Genomic DNA, 21,787 nt, shown 5'->3' with positions numbered 1-21,787 from the left:
GAGCAGACGTGTTTCTCCGTGACTGTTTTAAAATCTAAGTGACAGACCACACATTTAACAAGCAGAACATACTACTAATTTCAGAACTGATATTAAATGAAAAATCTCTAACATCATGACAACCAAACTGGAAAACACGTCCCCCTCTCTTCCTTTTTATTAGAACATAACTTAAGAGGTCATAAAGGAAAGAGACACTGATACAACATCCTGATATGTATATTTTTATTTCCCTGCATTTTTTTTTTATTAATAATTATTCCAAGGTCAAGTAACAGGGAAAATGCTTGTCTGAAGTACTGCATAAACTAATATAGTCTAAACATGTTTCTACTGTCTGTACAAGAACTCACTACACGGACTACACTACACTACGGCGGCCTAGTGCTGATCATCAGACATGTTTTTCTCATCTGTCACTTGTCGCGTGGTCACAGGAAAAGTACAAAAGACTGGTCTTAATGCATACCCCTATGCATTTTCCTAAGCTTCCAATAAACCAGTACGGTTATTCCAGATACACAAGAGAAAAGTATGCATACCTGTGGAGTATTTATTGGCTTGACCCCCATATTAATAAAAAAGGCAAATATATTAAAGTTTTTTTTTCCTTTCTTTTACATCTGTAGACCATTAATGCAGGATGCATAAAGTTTTTGTTTCATTAAAAATGTAAATAAATATTTCCTATGGACTTAACAGCTTGTCTAGAAACTGTTATGGTGACTTCTACATTGAAACAAAATTACAAATAAAAAATGTAAAAACTAAAAAGCCAATCCTTCCATATTACCCTTTTTAAAGTAATACAAAATACCTCTCTTAATGGAAAAATGCCACTATTTACCAAAAGACTATCCATTCAGTTTGTGAAACCAAATGAATCAGGCGAGTATCTGTTTAGAAAAAAAGTACTACAACTTTATGCTAACGTTGCCAATCTCCATATCTTTTAGACACAAAATTTGATTTATTTGTACAAGATACAAAATGTAAACATCGCAAAATAAATAGTTAAAACATGTGAGGCAGGATCCACTTTCATGCTCATGATCCCAAAACAAACTGTTGCACATTTTTTTTTCCTCTCCATTCAGTTGCATTTCCAAGTGCAAAAGCATGATGACAAGTATCTAGAATTCAAGTAACAGAAATAACATACTAATGATACAAATATACTATTTTACAAGGTAGTGATGTTCCAAATTTTACAAAATGTACATTTATATATTGACAGATTTTCTTAATATTTTGATATGCTGCAATAAAATATAGGTCCGTATAATAACTCCCCCTGAACAAGGGCAGTAACATTTGCAATTCATTCAGGTGCATCTGACTGTTTGTTTGCAGGTGCCGGGCCCAGCTCATGGGGGCTATGTCACCTCCATTGCCACTGTGGTCTCTGATATTCCATTCAGAGCAAGTCTTTCAGGTTCATGGCTCTCCCTGTTAGAGAAAAAAAGATTAAATCTTCAACATCTTCACAACACAACATCTTTGTTCACAGCACATATCTCAAATGCAAGATTACTGTTAAAATTTATACAACAGCTTGGATTAATATTTGATTCTGGTTGGCTGATAGCATACACAGTGTATATATTTTGAGAATCAATCATAAACCCTTACCTAAAATGTGCTCCATATTGAAATACAAAAACATGCAACTGCACAGATAATCGATGTTGCCACATCTATATAAATACTCCAGATGTGTCTAATATAATACAATATCCTAATATAAGAAGGAAATTCTACTAACAAAGACTGTGATTTAATTGTAACGTCACTCTGTGTGAAATTCCAGGTAAGCCACAAACATACACCATGGCAACTGTAACAGTGATAATGTGTCAGGAAAGGGGAATGAGAACGTTAAAGCTGCACTGTGTGCCTGTATGCCTGAGTGGTGTATGCGTGTGAGAAAGCCTTGTGTTGACTGCACTAAAACGCGGCATGGAGGAGTGCTCTGACCTTGCCATGCTGCTGATGGCACTAGCCGCGGTGACCTTGGGCACCCGCTCCAGGGTGGCGGCGACCGTGGCGAGCTTTAAGGCAGATGGCGAGGGGGCGGAGCTGCGGGCGCTGAGGTGCAGGTTGATGGGGGACACCACGCTGACGTTGCTGAGGTGGGCGGCGCCGGCCCCGGGCAGGGACTGGGGGTTGCTGGTGCACAGTGCTGGGAGCAGGTGGCCGGAGCTGCCGCCGCCGGGGACGGCTCGTACCAGCTGGAGGGTGGCGGCCGCTGGGGGAGCACCGCTGCTGCTCAGAGTTGTGCTGGTGGAATGAAGAGGTTTCGAGGTCCCTGCAGGGGAGAACACAACCTTAAGTCAAGTACAACATTCCACTCAAAGTTCAAACAGAACCAAAATGATGAAATGCAGTCCGACAACATGGCTGTAAAATGTCCACTTTATTTTAAGATCCCGTATGACAGGCTACACAAGATGCACAATAATTAGGCTCAGAGAATTTCAACACTTATTTCCAAAACATGCCTTTACTTTTGACACACAGCCATGCACACACATAATAAATATATTTCTAATTATGCCCACACCTGAAGTTTGGACAACACCATTAACAGTGTTGTTGTGTGTTTTATTGTCCTTGTTGACCTCACTGCGTCCTGGCCCTGGAGCACTGATCACAGCAGACGCCGCAAAGTGTGCACTGGCTGAATCCAGTGTCTTCGACGTGCAGTCCAAGGGGTCTGGTACCTGCAACAGCATATTAAAGAGCTCTATAAAAGGATGCTTTCATACAACCACAGTAATCAACTGCCCCCCTCCTTTGTACTCAGCATGCCAGTAATGGGGCCAGTGTGAACCCTGTCGTAACTTTAGTAACTGCGGGTTGGGCAGGGGGGCAGTTTTGCGCTTGAAAGTAACATGTGAACCTCCAATACAGTTATCAAAGAAGATGCAAAGGGCTGGTTCTGATACAGGGTGTCAGGCTCCTTCGCTGCAGTGTGCAGCTACAGCCAGCTAGCTGTCTTTGAGCCAGTGAGGGGAAAAAAAACACAATGGAAAAGAACGGCAGAAAAGAGTGGGGCGAAAGCTAGAAACAGAGTAAAGCCATAAACAGGGCCACAGAATAGGGTTAACCTTGGTGATGTTACGTTGCACAAGGTTGCTATATATAGTGACATAACACACGATAAAATAACATTTTGAAACTTGTCATGCAGTAAGGACTGGGGTTCACTCTACTTAAATAGTAAACTTTCTTCCATAAAACTTAGAAACAATTACAAGCTCCAATTAGACCTACTGCATGCTAACTGTAAAATAAACTAGATACCTGTGTGCTGTGACGTGCTGGCTGCAAGGAATGCTGGGATGTGGGTTTCTGCCGAAGCTGAGCCAGCTGCTGCTTCTGCATCTGGGCCAGCTGCTGCTGATGTGTCTGGAACTGCTCCTCCGTGATGCCACCTGTAACAGTTCAAAATCAAAGGTCAGCATTACAGAGCATTACAGAGGTAAGTCCCAACACTCATCAGTTAATTCAACAGAACATCAGTGGGTTTTTTTGTGTAATGAAAGCAGTAGCTTTGTCATGGTTGCAAGCACCTGCAACTGCTATTGACCACTAGGGGTCACTGCTGCTTCACTTGAGGATTTCAAAATCATATGTTCTGTCTACTTCTTGTTGTTATTTTTAATTTCAAATGCTTAAGATAATTTAAAAATATCTACATATAATTTCCAAGCTGTCAAAGTGACAACGTGAATTAAACTTGAACTGTTCCATTTGTTGTTCACATGCAGGACTTGGATACTGATTCCACACAATGTACTTGTAATCCAAGTCTCCAGGAAACCAGGCAACGCTACCTGAATGTAAAAACCAGTGTCACTTTCTTCTGTGGAACAGTTACATAAAACAGAAATGTCTCTTGACAGGACTGCTGAAATCATTTTAAACCTCATTGTCTGATATTTAAGACAAAGCCTTTTTACGCACAATGTTAAGATGCTCAAAGACACTACTCGACTGTTCCAACAAGCCTTTATGCCACCTACTCCTCCTTAATGCTAGATCTGTCCAGCAGCTGGCTGCTTGATGTATCAATTTATTCCATGAAACTTTTTACCCACAGTAAATGGATGAGTCCTTCAGGTACTCTGCCCATCCTCAAAGAGACAGCTTTAGTGCTACATTGGTAAATGGAGTCTTTCAGGTACCCTGACCACCCTCCAGGAGACAACTGCAGTGTTACATTGGAAATATGAACCCATGAGGTTTCATAAGGTCTCATCAGGCCACAGACCACAGCTTCAGGTTTTTGCCAACCATGACTACAGCTTCTGCACTGAAAGACATTTACAGTAGCACATGCTGATCCACTACAAAATCAGACAAAGCGATTTTTCACCTAAATGATGAAAGGCCGGTTTAAGTTAATCTAGCAATGCAATATACCTACTGGAATAATGATGATAAAAACGACAAGTCTGCACAAAAATGCGTACTATGGTTATTCTTAGTTCCATTACACATTTTATGGTCTTAAAAGGTGAAACACATTCAGTCCTCCACAAAACTTCAGAACCCCCTCAACACAGAGGACTTGCTGTTTGCATTTCAGACAATTATAAACCTGGTATGAGAACTCATGTTGTTGTCATCACATCACCTGTGAAATCACTTCTTAGATCATTTACTAGCACTAAAGATGATATTACAATGACAAATTAGAATTCCCCTTTTGCTAATGCTTATTAGTATTTTTAAACTTTTCCAGTGAATAGCCTATATGTTTTAGCATCCACTGCCTATGAAAAATGTCATCATTGTTCTCAGAGAACATGAATTAAACTTCCTCCCTGAGGAAATTGCTCAGTGACTTTTCACTCCAGTTTAGTTTCAAGGGAACTCGGCTCAGACAATTTGAAAACAAGAGTTGATGGTTCACAATTACAGCTAACCTTTGTATGCGTGAATTGTACAGTTTCTCTGCAATGCCTTCATTTGGGTATGCAATGCAAAGAGGATTGTGGACTGGCTGCTGAAATGGCTGTGTGAAGGACATGAAGTGAAATCCCAAACAGGTGCACAATCCATTTCATATTTTGTGAAGCAAATGTTATCTTGTTGGCATAGTTACAACGTCACTAAGCTTGCCAAAAAAGAGTGAGCCGCACCTTGCGTACCAAAACACAACTGCTTAATGCTAACCAAGCTGCAGACTATTGAAAGCCTGTGATGCTATTTGTGAGACTCGACTCAAAAAGGTGCGGCCCAAAATCCTAACAGAGCCAAGAACTCTGGGATCCTGCGACACAGAATCATTTCCAAACAAACACATGGTCATGGTTTGCTTAGAGTATGTTAACACTGGTTCATTCACCAAACTTCAATGTTCACACAACTCTTCAAAAAGGCAATGTTGAGCACAGTGTGAAATGAAGTCTGCAAGAATTGAGTTTCATTAAAATCAGTTGACTGGAAACTACTTTAATAGCAAAAAAGAGGAAGGGCAGAAGGATAACCCAGAAATGCAATGCCTTTGACTTGAATGAATTTGACTTTGTCAGCAAAGAATAAAAAAAGACTGTCTTTGCTCATTTTACCCATGTTCCAGGGGTAGAACAGGTCACTTCTAGACTACTGTTGTGCTGGAATGAAATAATCCCTATTCTTAGATACCCTGCATACATCATTCAGCTGTTCATTGTGAAACCACCACAGAGTTACTGGCCTCCAAAGGCAATAATAAAGTGGATACTTACTGCAAAGCCAGCTCACCAATATTGCCAATGGACAAGTTCATTATCATGCCATGTTAAGAGGAGTCTATGTTCAGCAATGGCAGATTTTCCTCACTCACAATCGAAAATGATCTTTAACAAAAATCATTACCTTACAGGTAATCAATTTCAAACCTGGAGTAACACTGAACTGTTTACTTGTAAATAAATGCATCTTTAGAGAGGAAGCTAGTGTGCTGTGGCTCTCCAAACAAAAACTGTTCCATAAAATAATGCAGCGCAGAAAATACGTCTGGAAGTTTCTTCTGTATTTTACCACCTTTCCCATGATAGGCTTTGTACTGCATGCAATTTACACAGTAAACCAGATTAGTTACTGCAATTAAGGTAACATTGTTTTCTACAAGCCACATGAATTCTATATTGTCAATGCACACTGACTTCATATAACTAAAATATACCAATATTCAATACTGAAAAAATGTAACCGTTATAGTCCAAGTCCACCGTATTACTTTCATTCTCTATTATGCAGTTTTTTTTTCTCTATTATGCAGAATTAATCCTCATACAAAAAGACTTCTGTCAAAGTGATCAATTGTCAACACCTAACATGCGGAACTCAATAACCCAAATTTCGATTAAACAACTTTTCTATTCAAGGCAAATTCTGCTTAGACCAGCAACATAAACAACCATTGCAAATCTAAGCCTTCTGTGTTAGTAACACGTTTAAAAGGAAAAGCTGCAGAACAGCCATTTTGAAGCATTTGCTGTCCAGCTCTCACCTGCAACTCCATCCTTGGAAGGGCTCAGCAGCAGCACAGAGGCTGCAGGAGCGCTACCATTCACAGTCAGTTCCTCCTTCCTCCTGGACCCCCCATCCTCGCTGCCCCTGTCCTGCTTTGGCCGTGGCTGGAAACACTGCCACCGGCACTTTTTAATATTGCTTAGGAGTTCTGCCAGTGAACTGGCTTTGCCAGGGCGATTTCTGGAAGCATTGGTCCACGCGAAATTGTCTGAAAAGTCCGACGCCGCACTGCTGTGAACGGCGGTAAACACGTCTGGTTCCAGCTGCTTTAGAATGTGGTCGTGGTCAGACGAGGCTCGATCCAAAATCACCCTGGAAACACAGGTATAGAGGGATCAGAAAACAGAACAGACTGGGGAAGATTTCTGTTTTTAAAAAAATCAGTATAAAATAGTGCCAGAGCCCCAGGGACAGGGTGCCAGACTGTGTGAGGGGTGTACCTGCCACCGCGGCCCATCCTCCGGCGGGCCAGGCCCACGCAGCAGCGGGGGCGAGACAGAGCTGTGACACAGTGTCTGTAGCGCCGTGCCTGCAGCCCTGCCAGCTCCGGGTGATCCCACAGGAGGCTGTTGCTGTGGTCCAGGAGAGGCTGCAGGGTCCAGGGACAGAGAGATTCAGTAACATCATAGGAACCACGGCCATTAAAGATTACTGACCTCAAGCCCAAGCGTAGCCACCACTGCTTTAGAGCAATGCTCAAGTTATTTCACACATATTCATATTCACGCACACACACACACACACACACACACACACACACACACACTTTTCACTGCTAATCACTTTCAATATTAGGTCACCAAAATACATCAAGAACAGTTTGGCTGTACAGCAGTCTCATGGGAAAAAATGCTTTCTTCAGTTCATACATAGCGTTCAGGCTACATAAACCAAAGCATAAAAAAAAAAAAAAAAAAAAAAACTTACAGCATGGTATTGGCAGCCAGCTTTCCTTCTGAAAGCAAAAAGCCCATCAGGATCATTCTCCTCATCTGCTTCTGATACAGGAGACTGAATCTGTGGGAAACAGTAGGAATAAAACTTAAAACATGCACACATTTCATACTTTATTTTACAGAGCAAATACCATTTCATAAGGTCTTCTGTATTTGCATACTTGTAACGCAGAGCACCAGAGAGCTGTATGATCAAAATTACAGACATACTGAAAGTAAAGTTTATTTCCAGCAGCACTGGAAACTGATCAACTATAAATCTATTACTACATTTCAATCAACCCAAATTTCGATCCCTAAACTTTGTAAATTCTATCAAAAAAAATTCAAGTGATATTTGCGGAGTACCTTGACCAAGAGACTGTTAAAGAGGTTCCTGAATTCCTATTCTATTGTGTAAATGGCTATGAGGGAAAAATACGAGCAACACGCTCATGGTGGCACAGCCATTCCACACCACAGCTGAAGAGCACTGTAACCGCCTCTCGTGACAGACCTGTGGGTAGTCCTCCTCGCCCGAGCTGTGGAAGTCGTACTGCTTGATGTCACACTTGTTGATGGTAGAGTGGTGCTCTGAGCGGGACTGCTGGCACAAAGTGTCCAATTTTGCCTTCTTCTGGTACTTCTTCTTTGGCCGAACAAAGTCAAAACGAGGCTCTTCCTTAATGGAGATGTGGTGCGTGTGCTGCAAAACCGGTGTGGTCCATTAAATTGTGGAAATGAAAGCATAAACAAAGTTGTCTGTATAAAACTAAGCTATAAATAAAACTTAGCAGGAGAATAGGTCAATTAACAAACACACTTTATATTATGATTACACTATGTTTAAATTAGCATTCAACTCCATTTAAATTTACATACAACTCCATTTTAATGACTGCAGTCTTGTTTCAGAAGGATGATCTTTGCCAACTTCGCTGACAATTTGTATGTGTTGAGTTCTGTTTTGTGTTGTTATTGTTACATTTCAATAGCCAGAACTGGATGTTACATTTCTGAAGAAGCTATCTGGAAATTGAATAATACTTATTTTTCATGAAATCGGTTTTATTGTACAACATCTGTGTCCACAACAAGATCAGATTACAATACTGTGTTAATAAAGATAATTACAGGTCAACAGAATTAATTAAGTAGTGTAGTCATGCACTTAAACCTATACCTAGGTAGCTAAACTGTGCCCCCGGCTAATGCAGCAACAGACATTTGGAGAATAAATCTTGCTTCTTTTGTGCTAATGTATTCACATTCACATATTCAACATTATGTACTGCATACATTGCTTTTTTTCACCAAATGACAATAAGTACTTTCTTAACCATGTTATTACTACTGCTGTGAATTGTGTCAAGCAATGGTTAGACAATGGATTATGTGAAACATGTACGCACACATATGTACATTAAATTTCCCATCGATAAACATAGACATCTGTGTAATGTACTTTAAGATTAACATTAGCATTACCTTTGTTTTATTTTCCGTTTTGTGGTGATTTCCATTATGCAGAGACATTGGTGCGCTGTAAATAGGCTTCTCCGTGCGTGGGACAGTAACTTCATTAAGAATTTCCCCCCCAAAGTCACCAAGCTGATACCTGCAAGAAAAAAAATACACCAGCCCTCTACATTATTTACTCCATGAATACTTTGCCTTAACACTTTGTCAGACACCACTGCTTTACTTCCGGGCTTTATTGCACTACCTCAGCGAGGTATTGATTAGTACAAAAGCAAAGCTCTTGGGGGTTTATACCTTACATAAATAACTGCTGGAGAATAATCAAAACAGTTCCAACTAATATGATTCTGTGTCTCCTGTCAGTGCACACATATAAAAAGGTATATACCCTGGTTACTGTGTTTTGCATACATCATTGACATAGCAGATGTATTGCATGATTAATGTATAAAATGCTGTGTACCATACATCTTAAATCTCTGTATACATGTGTACTTATTAATTCTAATGTTATTACAACAAGTGGATAATGGATATTTGATATGTACAACATAACCAGTTAAAGTACAGTGCACAGGAAAGCTTTGTCCCTAGCTGCAGTGGTCTTGCCTGAATCTCCTATTTTTTGGCTTTCATTCATTGACTCACTTAAACCAGTCTCCTGGGTTCAATCATATTAAGTGAGTGACGCATGTGGAATATCAGATGAGGAGCATCTCTCTACCTCTTCTCCACCACCTCCAGTGTCAGATGCAGCAGCTCGCGCTTCGATTTCTCTCTTCTTTTGATCATTTCCAGGATGGTCACAGTCCTGCTGAACTCTCTCCTTAATTTCAGCATCTTCTCATAAGAGGCTTCATCGTTTTTACGGTTCTGCAGAGGGAGAATGCGTCGCATCGAATGAACAGGAGTTAATTAATACAAACAGTGAAGGCTGCAAAACAAAACAAAAGCAATGTGCAGATTTGATAGTATCATTTGATAGTAACATTTTCAGCATTAGTATCTTAGGCAAAACTACAAAAAGATTAGATTAAAAAAAAAAAAACAAGTTTTCATGAAAGTGTAATGAGGTGGTCTAAAACAACACCATTATAAATTCCATTTCCTCTTACCTTCCTGGTCTGCATTTTCTCAGTCCTCCTTCGGAAAGCCACATAGGCATCATTATTAGTGGAGCCATCCCTCTTCTCCTGTTTGATCTGCGGAATGAGGGAGGGTCCCCTGCAGTTCTTCCTCTTCCTCACCCAGTAATCATAAACAGACTTGAGAAGGTAGTCATCCTCATTTAGCAGCAGCTTGGCTTCCTGAAGAGTGACAAACTGCAGAGAGAGAGACCGGCCTGTCCTTATTACCGCACCACGCTTTTCACACGCTGTTAAACTGCTTGATGCTTCCAGATATCCACTGCAAATGCATTCAGTGATAAATGAGAACGCAAAACAGTGCTGTAGAACGGACAGTACCTGGTCTACGCTTGCTTTTTCCAACCTGTCCATCATTGTTTCAAACTGGAGGGGCTTTATCTCCATCTTCCTATTCAGCCTGTTGAGGAGCGTCTCATCCTCTGAATCCATATCATAGTCGGGCTGCTCGTTGTCCAGACTGAAAGCTGGGGGAGGCGAGTTTGATATTAATTAGTTTGGTGCTCTTCTCTGGACATGTGTGTATATATATAAAAATATATATATACATAAAATATACATACACACACACACACACATTCCAGTTCACTGCATATCTGCTCCAATAAACTAAACTATGATGCACTGCCACTTCATGTTCATGTCAGAGGCAAAAGTCAAATGGTGCTCACGCTGAATGTGAAGGAGCTGTTTGGGGACCCTGAAGTCTCCCTTGTAGAGCCGGTCATAGTAGGTGATATTGCTCTCTGCCTCGGGGACCGGGATGACCATGCTCTCCTTCTTCTCCCTGAACACCTGCTGTGCTGAAATGGCTCTCTGTAGGTGGTGCTCCTGAGAGAAGGAAGGAGAAATAAACAAGCAGGGCTAAAACGACCATGCTCTAACCTCTGTGGCTGTCTGATTCACTGATGAAATCAGTCAGGGACACTTTAAACCCGGACTTTATCGTTGAGTGAGAAGGTACAATTAGAAGGTGCCAACCAGCAGGTGTTCAAAATAAGCAGAACTGTAAAACAGAATACAGTAAGTATCCTGCATGAAAACAACTCCTGAAGCAACATGCCCTGAATTCAGTCTGTCGGACTGGTAAGATGCCTCTAACATCTGTGTACGTCTGTGTACATAATGATCTCAGAACAGCAAGATCAGGCCAAATATTTGGTGAGCGGACTCCAAAGTTTAGTAAATGTGGAGACATAAAACAGAGCACAGCAACTTTCAGTCATATCTTAGTGTGATTACATCTTAAATGCTAATCAGTCCTTTGCATTAAATACATACAATTTGTGCCAAATGAGAGATTACAGGATTTCTGTTTTGCAGGAAATCAGCAAAAGTATACACGTCAGAGCATACCTGCAATATATCTAATACTAACAGCGCTTGTTCAAATCCGCTAAATTGAGAAACACAGCCCATCAAAACGATGACACTAATTTGTCACTAATAGTGTCAAAAGCATGTGTAAAATACTATTGTGACAACTTCAAAATCACATCTATCAGCTATGGCTGCAATAAACGTATGAACTACCTTCACAGTACCTACTCTATCAAAACAGGTTCATCCTTACAGTAGTATCAAAGTGTCGGTATCTAGACAACTAGACTAGAAATCTAATCAGTGGACATGCTTTCGAAATATGTAGGACACGTGAGAAAACTTCCAGATAAAAACTGTATCTGCCTATAACTACTTGCAATTATTTCACAACTGTGTTGCCATCTTGACTGGTTAGCTAGCTACTGAATTTAACCTATGCCTAGGAACACACGTGTGGACAAATACGTTTTGGCAGCTGCCTACGTCACGGTACAACTACTGTTGCAGCCGGGAAAGTCAAAGCGCGACCTGAAGCATCTCCCGCATTTCATCGCAGCATCATTTAACTTCCGTAGCCAACTAAAATGACTTACACGAGAACATCGCCAAACATGTTTAGTTTGTTAACTTAACTCTTCAAACACACAAAAGCTTGCTGAAAAATTGTGTGCGCGACGACCATATAATCAATGAAGGAATGTTACATGCTTATTGGACGTACGCTAGCAAGCTAACTTCACTTTTGAGATCGACTTCCCGACTTCCTTACGCAAACTGCGCAACATAAGAACAAAGGCAAACCGCTCCGACTACCTAACCAATCACATTCGTCTCAAAACAACGACGAGCCTAGAGAATCATGAAGAGAACTACGCACTCTTAGTTACGTCAAATATCCATGTAACAGCTAGCCTACGCCAGATAATTTGCGTACGCCGTTAGTGTAAAATGTGCGGGCTCGCGTTAGGATTTGATACGTATTTTGCGTACACTACGCAGCCTACACTTTACCAAGCGGGACAAGTACGCATGTATCTTAACGTAAGGACGTGAAGAATACCAACACCCTGCTTTACTCTGGTAATGATAAAAATTTATATAAATATTCCCCTACCGATTCTTCTTCTTTTTCCATCCCCGTTGGCATCTGCGGCACAGCCCGGTTGATGGAGACGCAGTCATTGAGGTCCGGAAGGTCTCTGTTGCGGTATATGGGGAGAGGTTTGGCGGCGTCTAGCGCTCGCGCTCGGAACGATAGTTTACTCATTGTTTTCGCCTATCACAATAACATAAAATGTGAAGGAAACATTTATCCCGCCAGAAAATCACACGAAACTCGGTTAAAAGCCACAAGGGAGCCGGTTGTTTTCACGACGGCCGGACTCATAGGTTCCCGTTGGCTCCGAATCCAGCACAAGAAGCCATTTTGGTCGAGTTTTACTGCGTTTAAAACCTATTTTCTCTCGGTCGGTCCGCTCCCTGCGCCATGGAAAACATGGCGGACATTTCCACACAGCGGCAAAGCGATCCCGACAGCCAGCGCGAGACACCAGAACATGGGCCGGGGCGCTGCGCGCGCAGCTCATACAACATGCAACAGAAGCGCTTAGCTACGAATCATACGTAACATGCAAAACGTTATCACCAGCAGTGCATTGACATGCAAGTTGCATCTGACTTGCGACCATGATGCCTCTAAACGAGTCATAGACGGGCAAAAGATAGGCATTCATACAAGCGGAGAGAAAAGTTCTGTGTGAGAAACAGATTACCAAATAACTGCAGGATATCAAACTGACTATATTCAACATATTTAACGAAAAACTGATGAAGGTTTGCAGAAACGGGGCTTTAACAAGTTATAATAATTTTACAACAGTAGATTAGATGGGAGAACCATTGCACATGCTAAAAATTCATGCATGTTTGGGCATTGGTGGTGAACTTTGACTTAAAATGTTATTTATTGTGGTCAAACTCCATGACTAAAAAACAATTTATTGCATTGAATAAAACAAGGTCTCAGTGGGTCACCTGTGCTGTACGTGACCACAGTCTGCAAATTTGGCACAGGTCTGTCTTTCACCTTCCTCATATGTCACTGAAGTCTGATAGACACATTGCAAATTCAACTTTATCCCTTCTAATAACCAAGTTATTATAAGTGAGTTTGCTAGCATACTTGCCAAAATTTCGTGCACAGTCTCTGGAATTGTACGGTGGCTCAGCACCTCAGAGCATGCAGTGTGCCAGGTGCCCACAAGCAACGCTACAATGATAATTGCTCTTTTGAGGACCATGTCAACTTCTAGCTTGCTAGAATTTTTCCATTGTATCACTTTCAGGGCTGGGGGTTTCACAAGCTGTCAGAGACTGTCAAAATCCATCGAACAGCTCCTGTAGAACCTATGCAAGAAGGCACTGAGTAAGCCATGGAAGAAGAAAGATAGAATGACAAAGGACACAAGAGCTGAGTCAGAAACAGAAGCTGGACAGAGGCAGAGCATGAGGATATTGAGCTGTGTCCAGACAATGAATTTATTTGACAATGACAAGTCAATGAACATGACAAGTAGAAAGAAACCAAGATGAAATTTTGTAGCAATGGTAGGTGCATCCTGGTTATGTTAGGTTCTTTGTAACTCAACTATAGGGCAGCACCACTGACCAGTGTGGGGCTGTGCATGGTTCACAGATTGCTGCTGAGTACTGACTTGATGACACTTACTGTGATTCCCCATTTGCAAAACCCATGTGGTTTGACAGCACCAACTCCATTGATTCTGCAGATGCCCTCTCATATGGAGTATCAGGTGTATTTCAGTACACTGCTTTGCAGTTTTCAGAAATACTGTGTGCTAGGTTTTAAGAGTGAAACAAGGAGTGAGAAATTAGTTTGATGTCACATTGATTAAAAGCTGTTTGTTTGCTGCGTGAGATATATGACATCCATATTGATCTAGCATGTCCTTAAGTCACTCAGGGTCACATAATTCTTTTTAGTGTAACTGCTCTCTGACTGAGGCAATCAGTTCACTAAAGACAGACCAACCCCCCCAAATAAACTGCAGAATCGAGCTGCTCCTGCTTTGTTTCATGAGTCTACAGTAACACTTTATAACTGGCTGTGGCACAGCTATTGCTAAATATCAGTAACTGCAATTCAGTAGCAGGCCTAGTGATTACAAATGTCTTTCTGCCTTATTTATTAATTGTTGAATAATGTATCCATTGTGTTTTGCACAAAAAATTTAAGCAATTGCATTTTTTCCTGCCAAACAAAAGACATATTTTTATGAATTGTTGCAAAAACACAATGGGATAATAGTAACAATAATAATCAGGGAAATTACTGAAGAAAGGGACAGGTAGGGAAACCATGGAAGCATAGCTGTCAACAAACTGTAATGTCTTCTTTGATGGAGAGTTGCAAATATTGCATTCAATTGCAATATAGTGAGTGAAGTCACTATAACATCTGTTTGCAAATCTCCCCCCTTGGAAGGAGCTGGCAGTCAAGAACTCACCATGTGGTCAGGTTTCAAAACAGCCACAGGATCTGTTCTATGAACATGAACAAAGGCATTTTATTTATCTGGGTATATGGGAAAAGGCTGCTTATTAAAAGTTTATTATGGAGTGAAACTTTAGTTAAAGACTTTTGAGTTCCATTAGCACCCTCTGTGGGTAATGGTCCACAGTACATGATACAGGAATTGTCTCAATTCATTCAGTGTTAATATATAAAATGTATTTGCTTTGACATTTTTAATTGAAAAACATTTCCAGCAGAGTAATGAATATAATATTCTGAATCTGTAGTTATTTCTTTATTATTCAGGACAGAACGTTTTTTTTTCTTATTAAATGCATTTTGTCCTAATTAGTAGTATCAAATTGCATTACATCACAATGCATAAAAGCAGGCCATACTGTTTTTTCCCGCAATTAACAGGTTACCTTCACTGTTACAGCACTAAATAAGTTATAGACATATAACTTGTAGGCATCCAATTGTTGCGTAGTGAAAGGTTCATTTCCCTAATAAGCTGTTCAAAGTATTTTTACAGAAACTGCATTTTTTTTTATCATCAGATGTAAAAAAGTTCTCCCTTCAAGTCCTCGGTATCAAATATTCTGAATGTGTATATTTAAAGCAAAAAACAAATATAAGCAATGGTTAGCTGTATTTTATGGAGTGGTTCAACTGTAGATCAGAGCATTGCTCTAATCCAATGAACGAGGCATTTTCTGAAAACCCCACTGACCCTAATAAAAAAATAGATATTGGCTGAAGGATGTTTCTCAAAATCTCAGTTAGTCAAATCACAACGCAGCTGTAGATATTGGTTAAAGAATGTTTTTCAAAATCTCGGTTGCTCTAATAAAAACCCAGTTGTTTTTATGGTTAAAAATGCAGTGTGACTCACCCGGGACCAGACTGTCTGATAAACAAATAAACAATGTAAAAATGAATGAATAAAAGTTTATTGAAGATGAGCTTCTGTTTTTCGGACAATATAGATGTAAGTATATCATTTACTCTCAAGCTACAACAAATTCAGTTTGTAGCAGATTTTTACAGTTTTCTCCTGTAAAAGACCAATTTCAGTACATACATCAACTTATATTCATAGGTCATAGGAATATCAGAGATATGAGTGTCCAAGCATTCAAGTACCTGCTAATCAGAAAATGTGAAATACATGTAAATCGGGTCACTTCTTTATACAAGAAATGTGAACTTTCTTAGACCCACATTAGACATCAGAAAAATGATGTCACACTGGGAATATTGAGGCGACGGAACACAATCTGCCAGATGTGACTGTTGTCCCTTGGCAGAGGGGTCACACTGTCCTACGTGGGTGACATTGTTTTGGTCACTGCTGCTTGGAGTGTTCATTTTGGTGGGAAATTTCCATTTTGATATAAACCCCCGATTGAGACAATATTCAGTTTATCCTTGAGATTTGTAATACTGCAGACAAAATGGAAGGGTTAATTGCTTTGTCGGACAACAATGCCTTGGGTCCAGATTCCATCTGCTGCTGTGGTGTGTCCTGTATTTGATGGAGCTGTGCATTGTGAGCTGTGTATTGGCTGCATCCTGGCAGGTTTTACATCCTCTCCTGTTTGGACAGGTTTTTACTGAGAATGTGGCCGTTTATCCCACAGCAATCTTGCTCAGGATCGAGAAGCTACAGACAGAAGGGACTTCAATCTACCACAGTATATGGGATCTGAAAATATCAAAATTTTTTTCCCCTCATTCAGTTTAGGTTTTATGGTCATGTACAGTACCAGTCAAAAGTCTGGACACACCTGATTAAGATAATGGGAAACATGCATTCAAAGACATTTTGATCTAAAGACTTACGCTTAAATGCTTTAAATTTGTTTGACAAATATAGTGAATTTGATGCCTATGTATGAATTTATTTCCATTTTGTTTGGCTACTTTGAAGAATCGAAACTACAATATGATTTGTTTAACACTTTTTGGTCTCTGCATAATCCCATTTGTGTTTTTCATAGTTTTGATGTCTTCACCATTATTCTAAAATATGAAAAATAGTAAAAATAAAGAAAAACTCTTCTGTGAGAAGGTGTGTCCATACTTTTGACCGGTGCTGTAATTAAGATCAAATAGATCTGGATTAAACACACATATTCAGATAATAAAAAAAATGAAACACAGGAATTGGAATGAATGGGAAACTCTGCTATATTATTTGTAACTGTTATCGTTTCTGGAGAGAGTTCCTCCATCAAAAATGATGACCTCTAAGAGTTATTAATATCCTCAACTCTTGAACCCATAGGTATGAGTAATGTCATGTGACAGCTCCTGTCTTAAATCTGCCCTGTCACACAGATCTGATGAAGATATATGAGGCAATTTAATGAAATCAATTCATACGCTCGGAGAGCTCAACGCACAGAGGCAATAAGACACCCACAGGTGCAAAATTCTCTTCCAAGTCAACGGTGATGACCATGACATTTATTGTTGATGAAAAAACAATATATGCATAATGGGACAGAGTATGCCATAACTGGGGATAGATAACCATTTTACTTATGGTGTTTTTGTAGTATGAAATCATAGCATATTACTACTTCTTTATCTTCTGTAAATTTTTTTGTAAAAATTTTAAACTGGAATGCATAGTATTGTCATAAGTCATATGTTTTAGCACTAGGACAAACTTATTTTTTAAACTGTTATGCCACAGATAAGATGGCACTTGTTGTGCATCCAAGTAGTAACACTTATCTGAAGTAATATTTAGACCAAACGGGTAATGTTAATTAGCAGGAGTTTGTCAGATAAAGCTCAAGGATATCATTATCCCTTTCTCCCCACTATCAACTGCAATATTAATATATTTTGTGTTCTTTTAACCTTTTTTATTAATATTCCATGGGAAAGGGCTCTTATTGCTAAGGGAAGCAATCAGCCTTCAGACAGCCTGGTCCATTACATCATTTTTGGGTTCTTTCAAGATTGCATTTCTGGAAAAAACCCAATCATGTTACCTAAAGCTGTCACGATAAATCTGGCTGACTCACGGCGGCATTGTTGAACTCTGAGTAATACTGGAGAGAGGGGGCTCGCTTTGGCATGGTGGCTTGCGTGCAATTTCTTACCCAGCGACAGATCAGAGCTCAAAATGGGTGTCGTCACACTGAAATAAAACTCTCACAAGTGATCTGTTAGATTGCACCAGCAAGAAATGCTTTCTATGATAGCATCAATTCCTGTGAATAATATATTCCCTGCACATACATATGTGGTTAATAACAGAATCTGAGCTGATCTATGACTATTATATAGAAACCTTTAGCTTATGATGCTGAATATATACTTACCCATTTCATGATATATTTCAGTTGTCTGAAGACGAAGGCCTATATGTTCAATATTGAAACGCAATATTGCCTTATGCAGTCTCCGTCTTCATTAACAATGGGGCTTAGCACATCGCTCTCCCTCAGAGAAAATGATATGAAGGAATGCGCCTTTGCGCTATGATTGACAGGAGACCTTCAAGCACATGCAAGCAGGAGTAATCTGACGGTATTGTCCTGTAATATCTAGGAGACCAGGTGATGGAACAGATACCGCTATCAAGGGTGTGATTAAGTAAAGACAGAAAACAGCCTCCTCCCCAGCCTCAACAGCGTGCTTTGCGGATCCTGTTGATCAGTAGCTAAGATAAGCCCGTTCAAAGGGAAACGCCTGAAACGGATCAGTTAGGAAAAGTTGGCCACAGTCAAATCATTGGATCACGTCGAGCCGAAGCTCATCCTTCAAGTCTCCAGGTGTAGGATGTCAGAGAGCAGAAGCATAAAAAGGCCAACACTCAGCAAATATCCACGTTGGGCTGTTAGATGGTAGACTCAAGTCCAGAACAGACTTGTTTGAATGATCCTTCCCTTGTTTATGTTTCCTCCCTCTAGACCCCCCATTTGCGTAGCAAATGCTGCCTAATTGGGGTACGTCATAGTAGAAACCAGCGCGTGATGGTGCATAGTGTTATGTGGTTCTCAGTGTACCATAAAAATAAAGGTGAATGACTTAAAATGGCCTGAAGTGATTCTTAATAATCACGCTGGTCAAAAGCAGGTTAAGCATTAGTTAGTTGGTTAGTCTAAGAATACGTACCTGACATTGCTTCCCTGTTCCTACAGGCTGAGAGAGACTGGTCCTGCTTCTCACAAAGCTGAGATTATTTTATTGGTTAAGGAGTTGAATCAGGAAATAATCAGTTAGGACCATGACATTCAAATAGAATATATTCAATACATTATTGTTTTATTGCAACTGAATGCAATCTATTGTGTTTTGGAAATTCCTTTGGGAATGTTAAGCACACCACAGAAAACGGAATAAATCGTCACTATTATGAACAGCCAGTATCTGTAAGAGCAGCTTTCTAAACTGAAAGAAATCCTGCCATAGAAACAATGATTTCATACTTAGAGAGTAGCTTTGATATGCAGATATGCGTTAAGAAAAGCATAAACCAAAATGTCTGAGCAAAAATTTCAAGTATGAGTGACCAGTTTTTAATTGTAATGTTGGTGCAACATTGTTTAAATGTTACATCACTGTATGACCTGTAATGCTCACAATATTTACATTAAATTGCTGCTTACACAAACTCATAAAAATCTAAAAAACAAAACAAAAAAGAAAAAACAAAAACAAACCAAAAAGGTAAAAATGAAAAAAAAAAAAATTATGGACTCAATAAACTACTCCTAGCACCCACGGCAACGCTATCTGCAACCAATGAAATCAAGTGCACAAGAATACTTTACAAAGTCTAGAGTTGTAAAGTATACATTGGTGAGAAAATATAAACTTAGCTAGTTACATGTTGAAGAGACAACACAAAGTGACAACAGAAAGAATTGGTTTCACCAAAAAAAAAATTAAACAAAAAAAACAAGGGGTAAGAAAAGGAAACCTAAATATACTCACACACATACACACACAAATACACAGTCGATGGGGGGGCGGGGGGGGGGGGTAAACTAAAGAGAAGCTGCGCAGACACACGCATCAGGTAAACAAGCTGGTACAAACCAATGAACAACATTCACCGTCTGAAATGAAAACACACTGACTCTGACAACAAAAAAGCGAAACTGAACGACAGATCTTACACAAGGTTTTGTACATGGGACTGTGGTGGGTCTCCATGTCATTGCACAAAGGGCAGAATGAACTTTACCAATGGGGCTGAAGTATCTTCCTCTTGGATATGGTCATGTGACTTTTGGGAAGATTTCAAGGTGCATCGTGGGAGAGTTATTTTGAAAAGCACTGGCCAACTGAATGGACGTGTCATTGTATTCTATTAGATGAACCTGGACTGTTGGGAGTTTTGGAATGCACTTTGCCTTCAGACTGACAGTATTGTGCATGTAGGCGTAAAATTCCCTAAAGGATGATACTGTAAAACTACAGCAATTTTGGTTGTAAGACACGTTACAAAGAGTGGTCTCTTGCATTTTATGTTTCTGTAGTGAATTTTGTTTAGGGATACCCTACTTTAACATAGCTTGTTCTGGTTGATGCCGCATTAACAGAGGGACAACAGGTGAAATCTGTTGACCACTGACACAGTTATGTCGAGTTATGACCTTCATGACAGTTTCCCGTGGCCTTCAGAGTGACAGCTAAGCGTTGAGCTAAAGGCATTGTGTTGTGAGGCCAAGGGACCGATGCCTTCATCACCGGGCCCAGAGAATCACAACAGCATCACTTGCAAACAGCTTGCTTGTTAGTGTTCCGGTGACCCCCTCCCCCACCCCTCCGTTTTAACTGAATGTTTTCATTATTGCCAGCCAGAAAGGTTCTGCACAGCTCCGCACTTTTATTCTCCCCATCACTCTCGCTTTTAATGGCGGGCCCCACGTTTTCACAGACACTCCTTTGAACTTTATTCAGGATTAGTGTTTCGATACCTCCCCTATCATAGCAACCCCCCCGTCTGTGCACAACGTAGGAGTCCTGGTAGCATGATGACCCAGTCGTGACATCAGCCTCTGGGCCCTCTGGGATATGTTTGTTTCTTTAGCAGTGTAAGGGGCCAGGCCTGTTTCCTGAGAGCTAAAATGTCTGATGCTATACTGTGCACTCTTCCTCAACCCCACGTTAGCATTCGCTCCAATCCAACCTCTCTGCAGTTTCACAGAATATGTTTAACTTTGGCCGTCTGAAACTTCATTAGTCTTCCCAGATGGTTAACCCTCTTGTAGTTTCGTCTTCAACACTATATCAGATTAAAACTCGGATGGTCCTAATTTCACAGATACTGTGCTGTTAAAAACTATCAGTCCTGCCTGTCTGTACCCTAGTAAATAACGTGGTCTTCCTGAGGCAGAGAGAAAAATCAGTACTCTATGAAATGCTCCAGCTGCATTAAAGGACAGGTCACCATAGTCTAACTTAAAATAACAGTCCTGTAAAAACACAAAATGCAAGTACTGGATGTGTCAAAAAAAGAAATTAAATAAAGACAATATATATTTATATTTGTTAACTGCTAACTGAATAATAGGCTGTTCACCTTGTATAAGAGGAAAAAAAAATATATATACTCTAAGGCATTTCAGAGTTTACAACTCTTATTAGTATTATTGCCAGCTATTATAATTATATAGCTACAAATAAATATGAAATACATTAATAATTTACAACAACAACAACATCAACAACAGTAACAACAACAAAAACAATTAAGGCCTCTAATTGAAAAAATAAAATTCCAAACCAGTGATAAAGCTTTGGCAGCGGGGATTCTTGCGTATGATATAAGGCTTAGGTCATACCATCGTTCTTACTTATTTGGGTTA

At 40.0% G+C, this 21,787-nt stretch overlaps 1 protein-coding gene across 1 annotated transcript; it reads right to left on the bottom strand.

Annotated features, from left to right (window-relative positions):
* Positions 1-1,027: 1,027 nt before the first annotated feature.
* Positions 1,028-12,919, bottom strand: LOC118785629 (enhancer of polycomb homolog 2-like). Its single transcript, XM_036540446.1, has 14 exons — positions 12,528-12,919; positions 10,762-10,921; positions 10,412-10,557; positions 10,061-10,267; positions 9,670-9,818; positions 8,952-9,081; positions 7,981-8,169; positions 7,456-7,545; positions 6,969-7,117; positions 6,511-6,840; positions 3,307-3,448; positions 2,564-2,723; positions 1,978-2,308; positions 1,028-1,449 (listed from the first exon to the last, which is right to left on the bottom strand). Exons 1-14 carry the CDS (start codon positions 12,678-12,680, stop codon positions 1,377-1,379), a joined length of 2,409 nt encoding a protein of 802 aa, XP_036396339.1. The 5' UTR covers positions 12,681-12,919; the 3' UTR covers positions 1,028-1,376.
* Between the last annotated feature and the right edge of the window lie 8,868 nt (positions 12,920-21,787).

Source organism: Megalops cyprinoides, chromosome 11 (assembly GCF_013368585.1).
Source record: "Megalops cyprinoides isolate fMegCyp1 chromosome 11, fMegCyp1.pri, whole genome shotgun sequence".
Classification (NCBI taxonomy): Eukaryota; Metazoa; Chordata; class Actinopteri; order Elopiformes; family Megalopidae; genus Megalops; species Megalops cyprinoides.
This window is presented reverse-complemented; position numbering and strand designations above follow the sequence as displayed.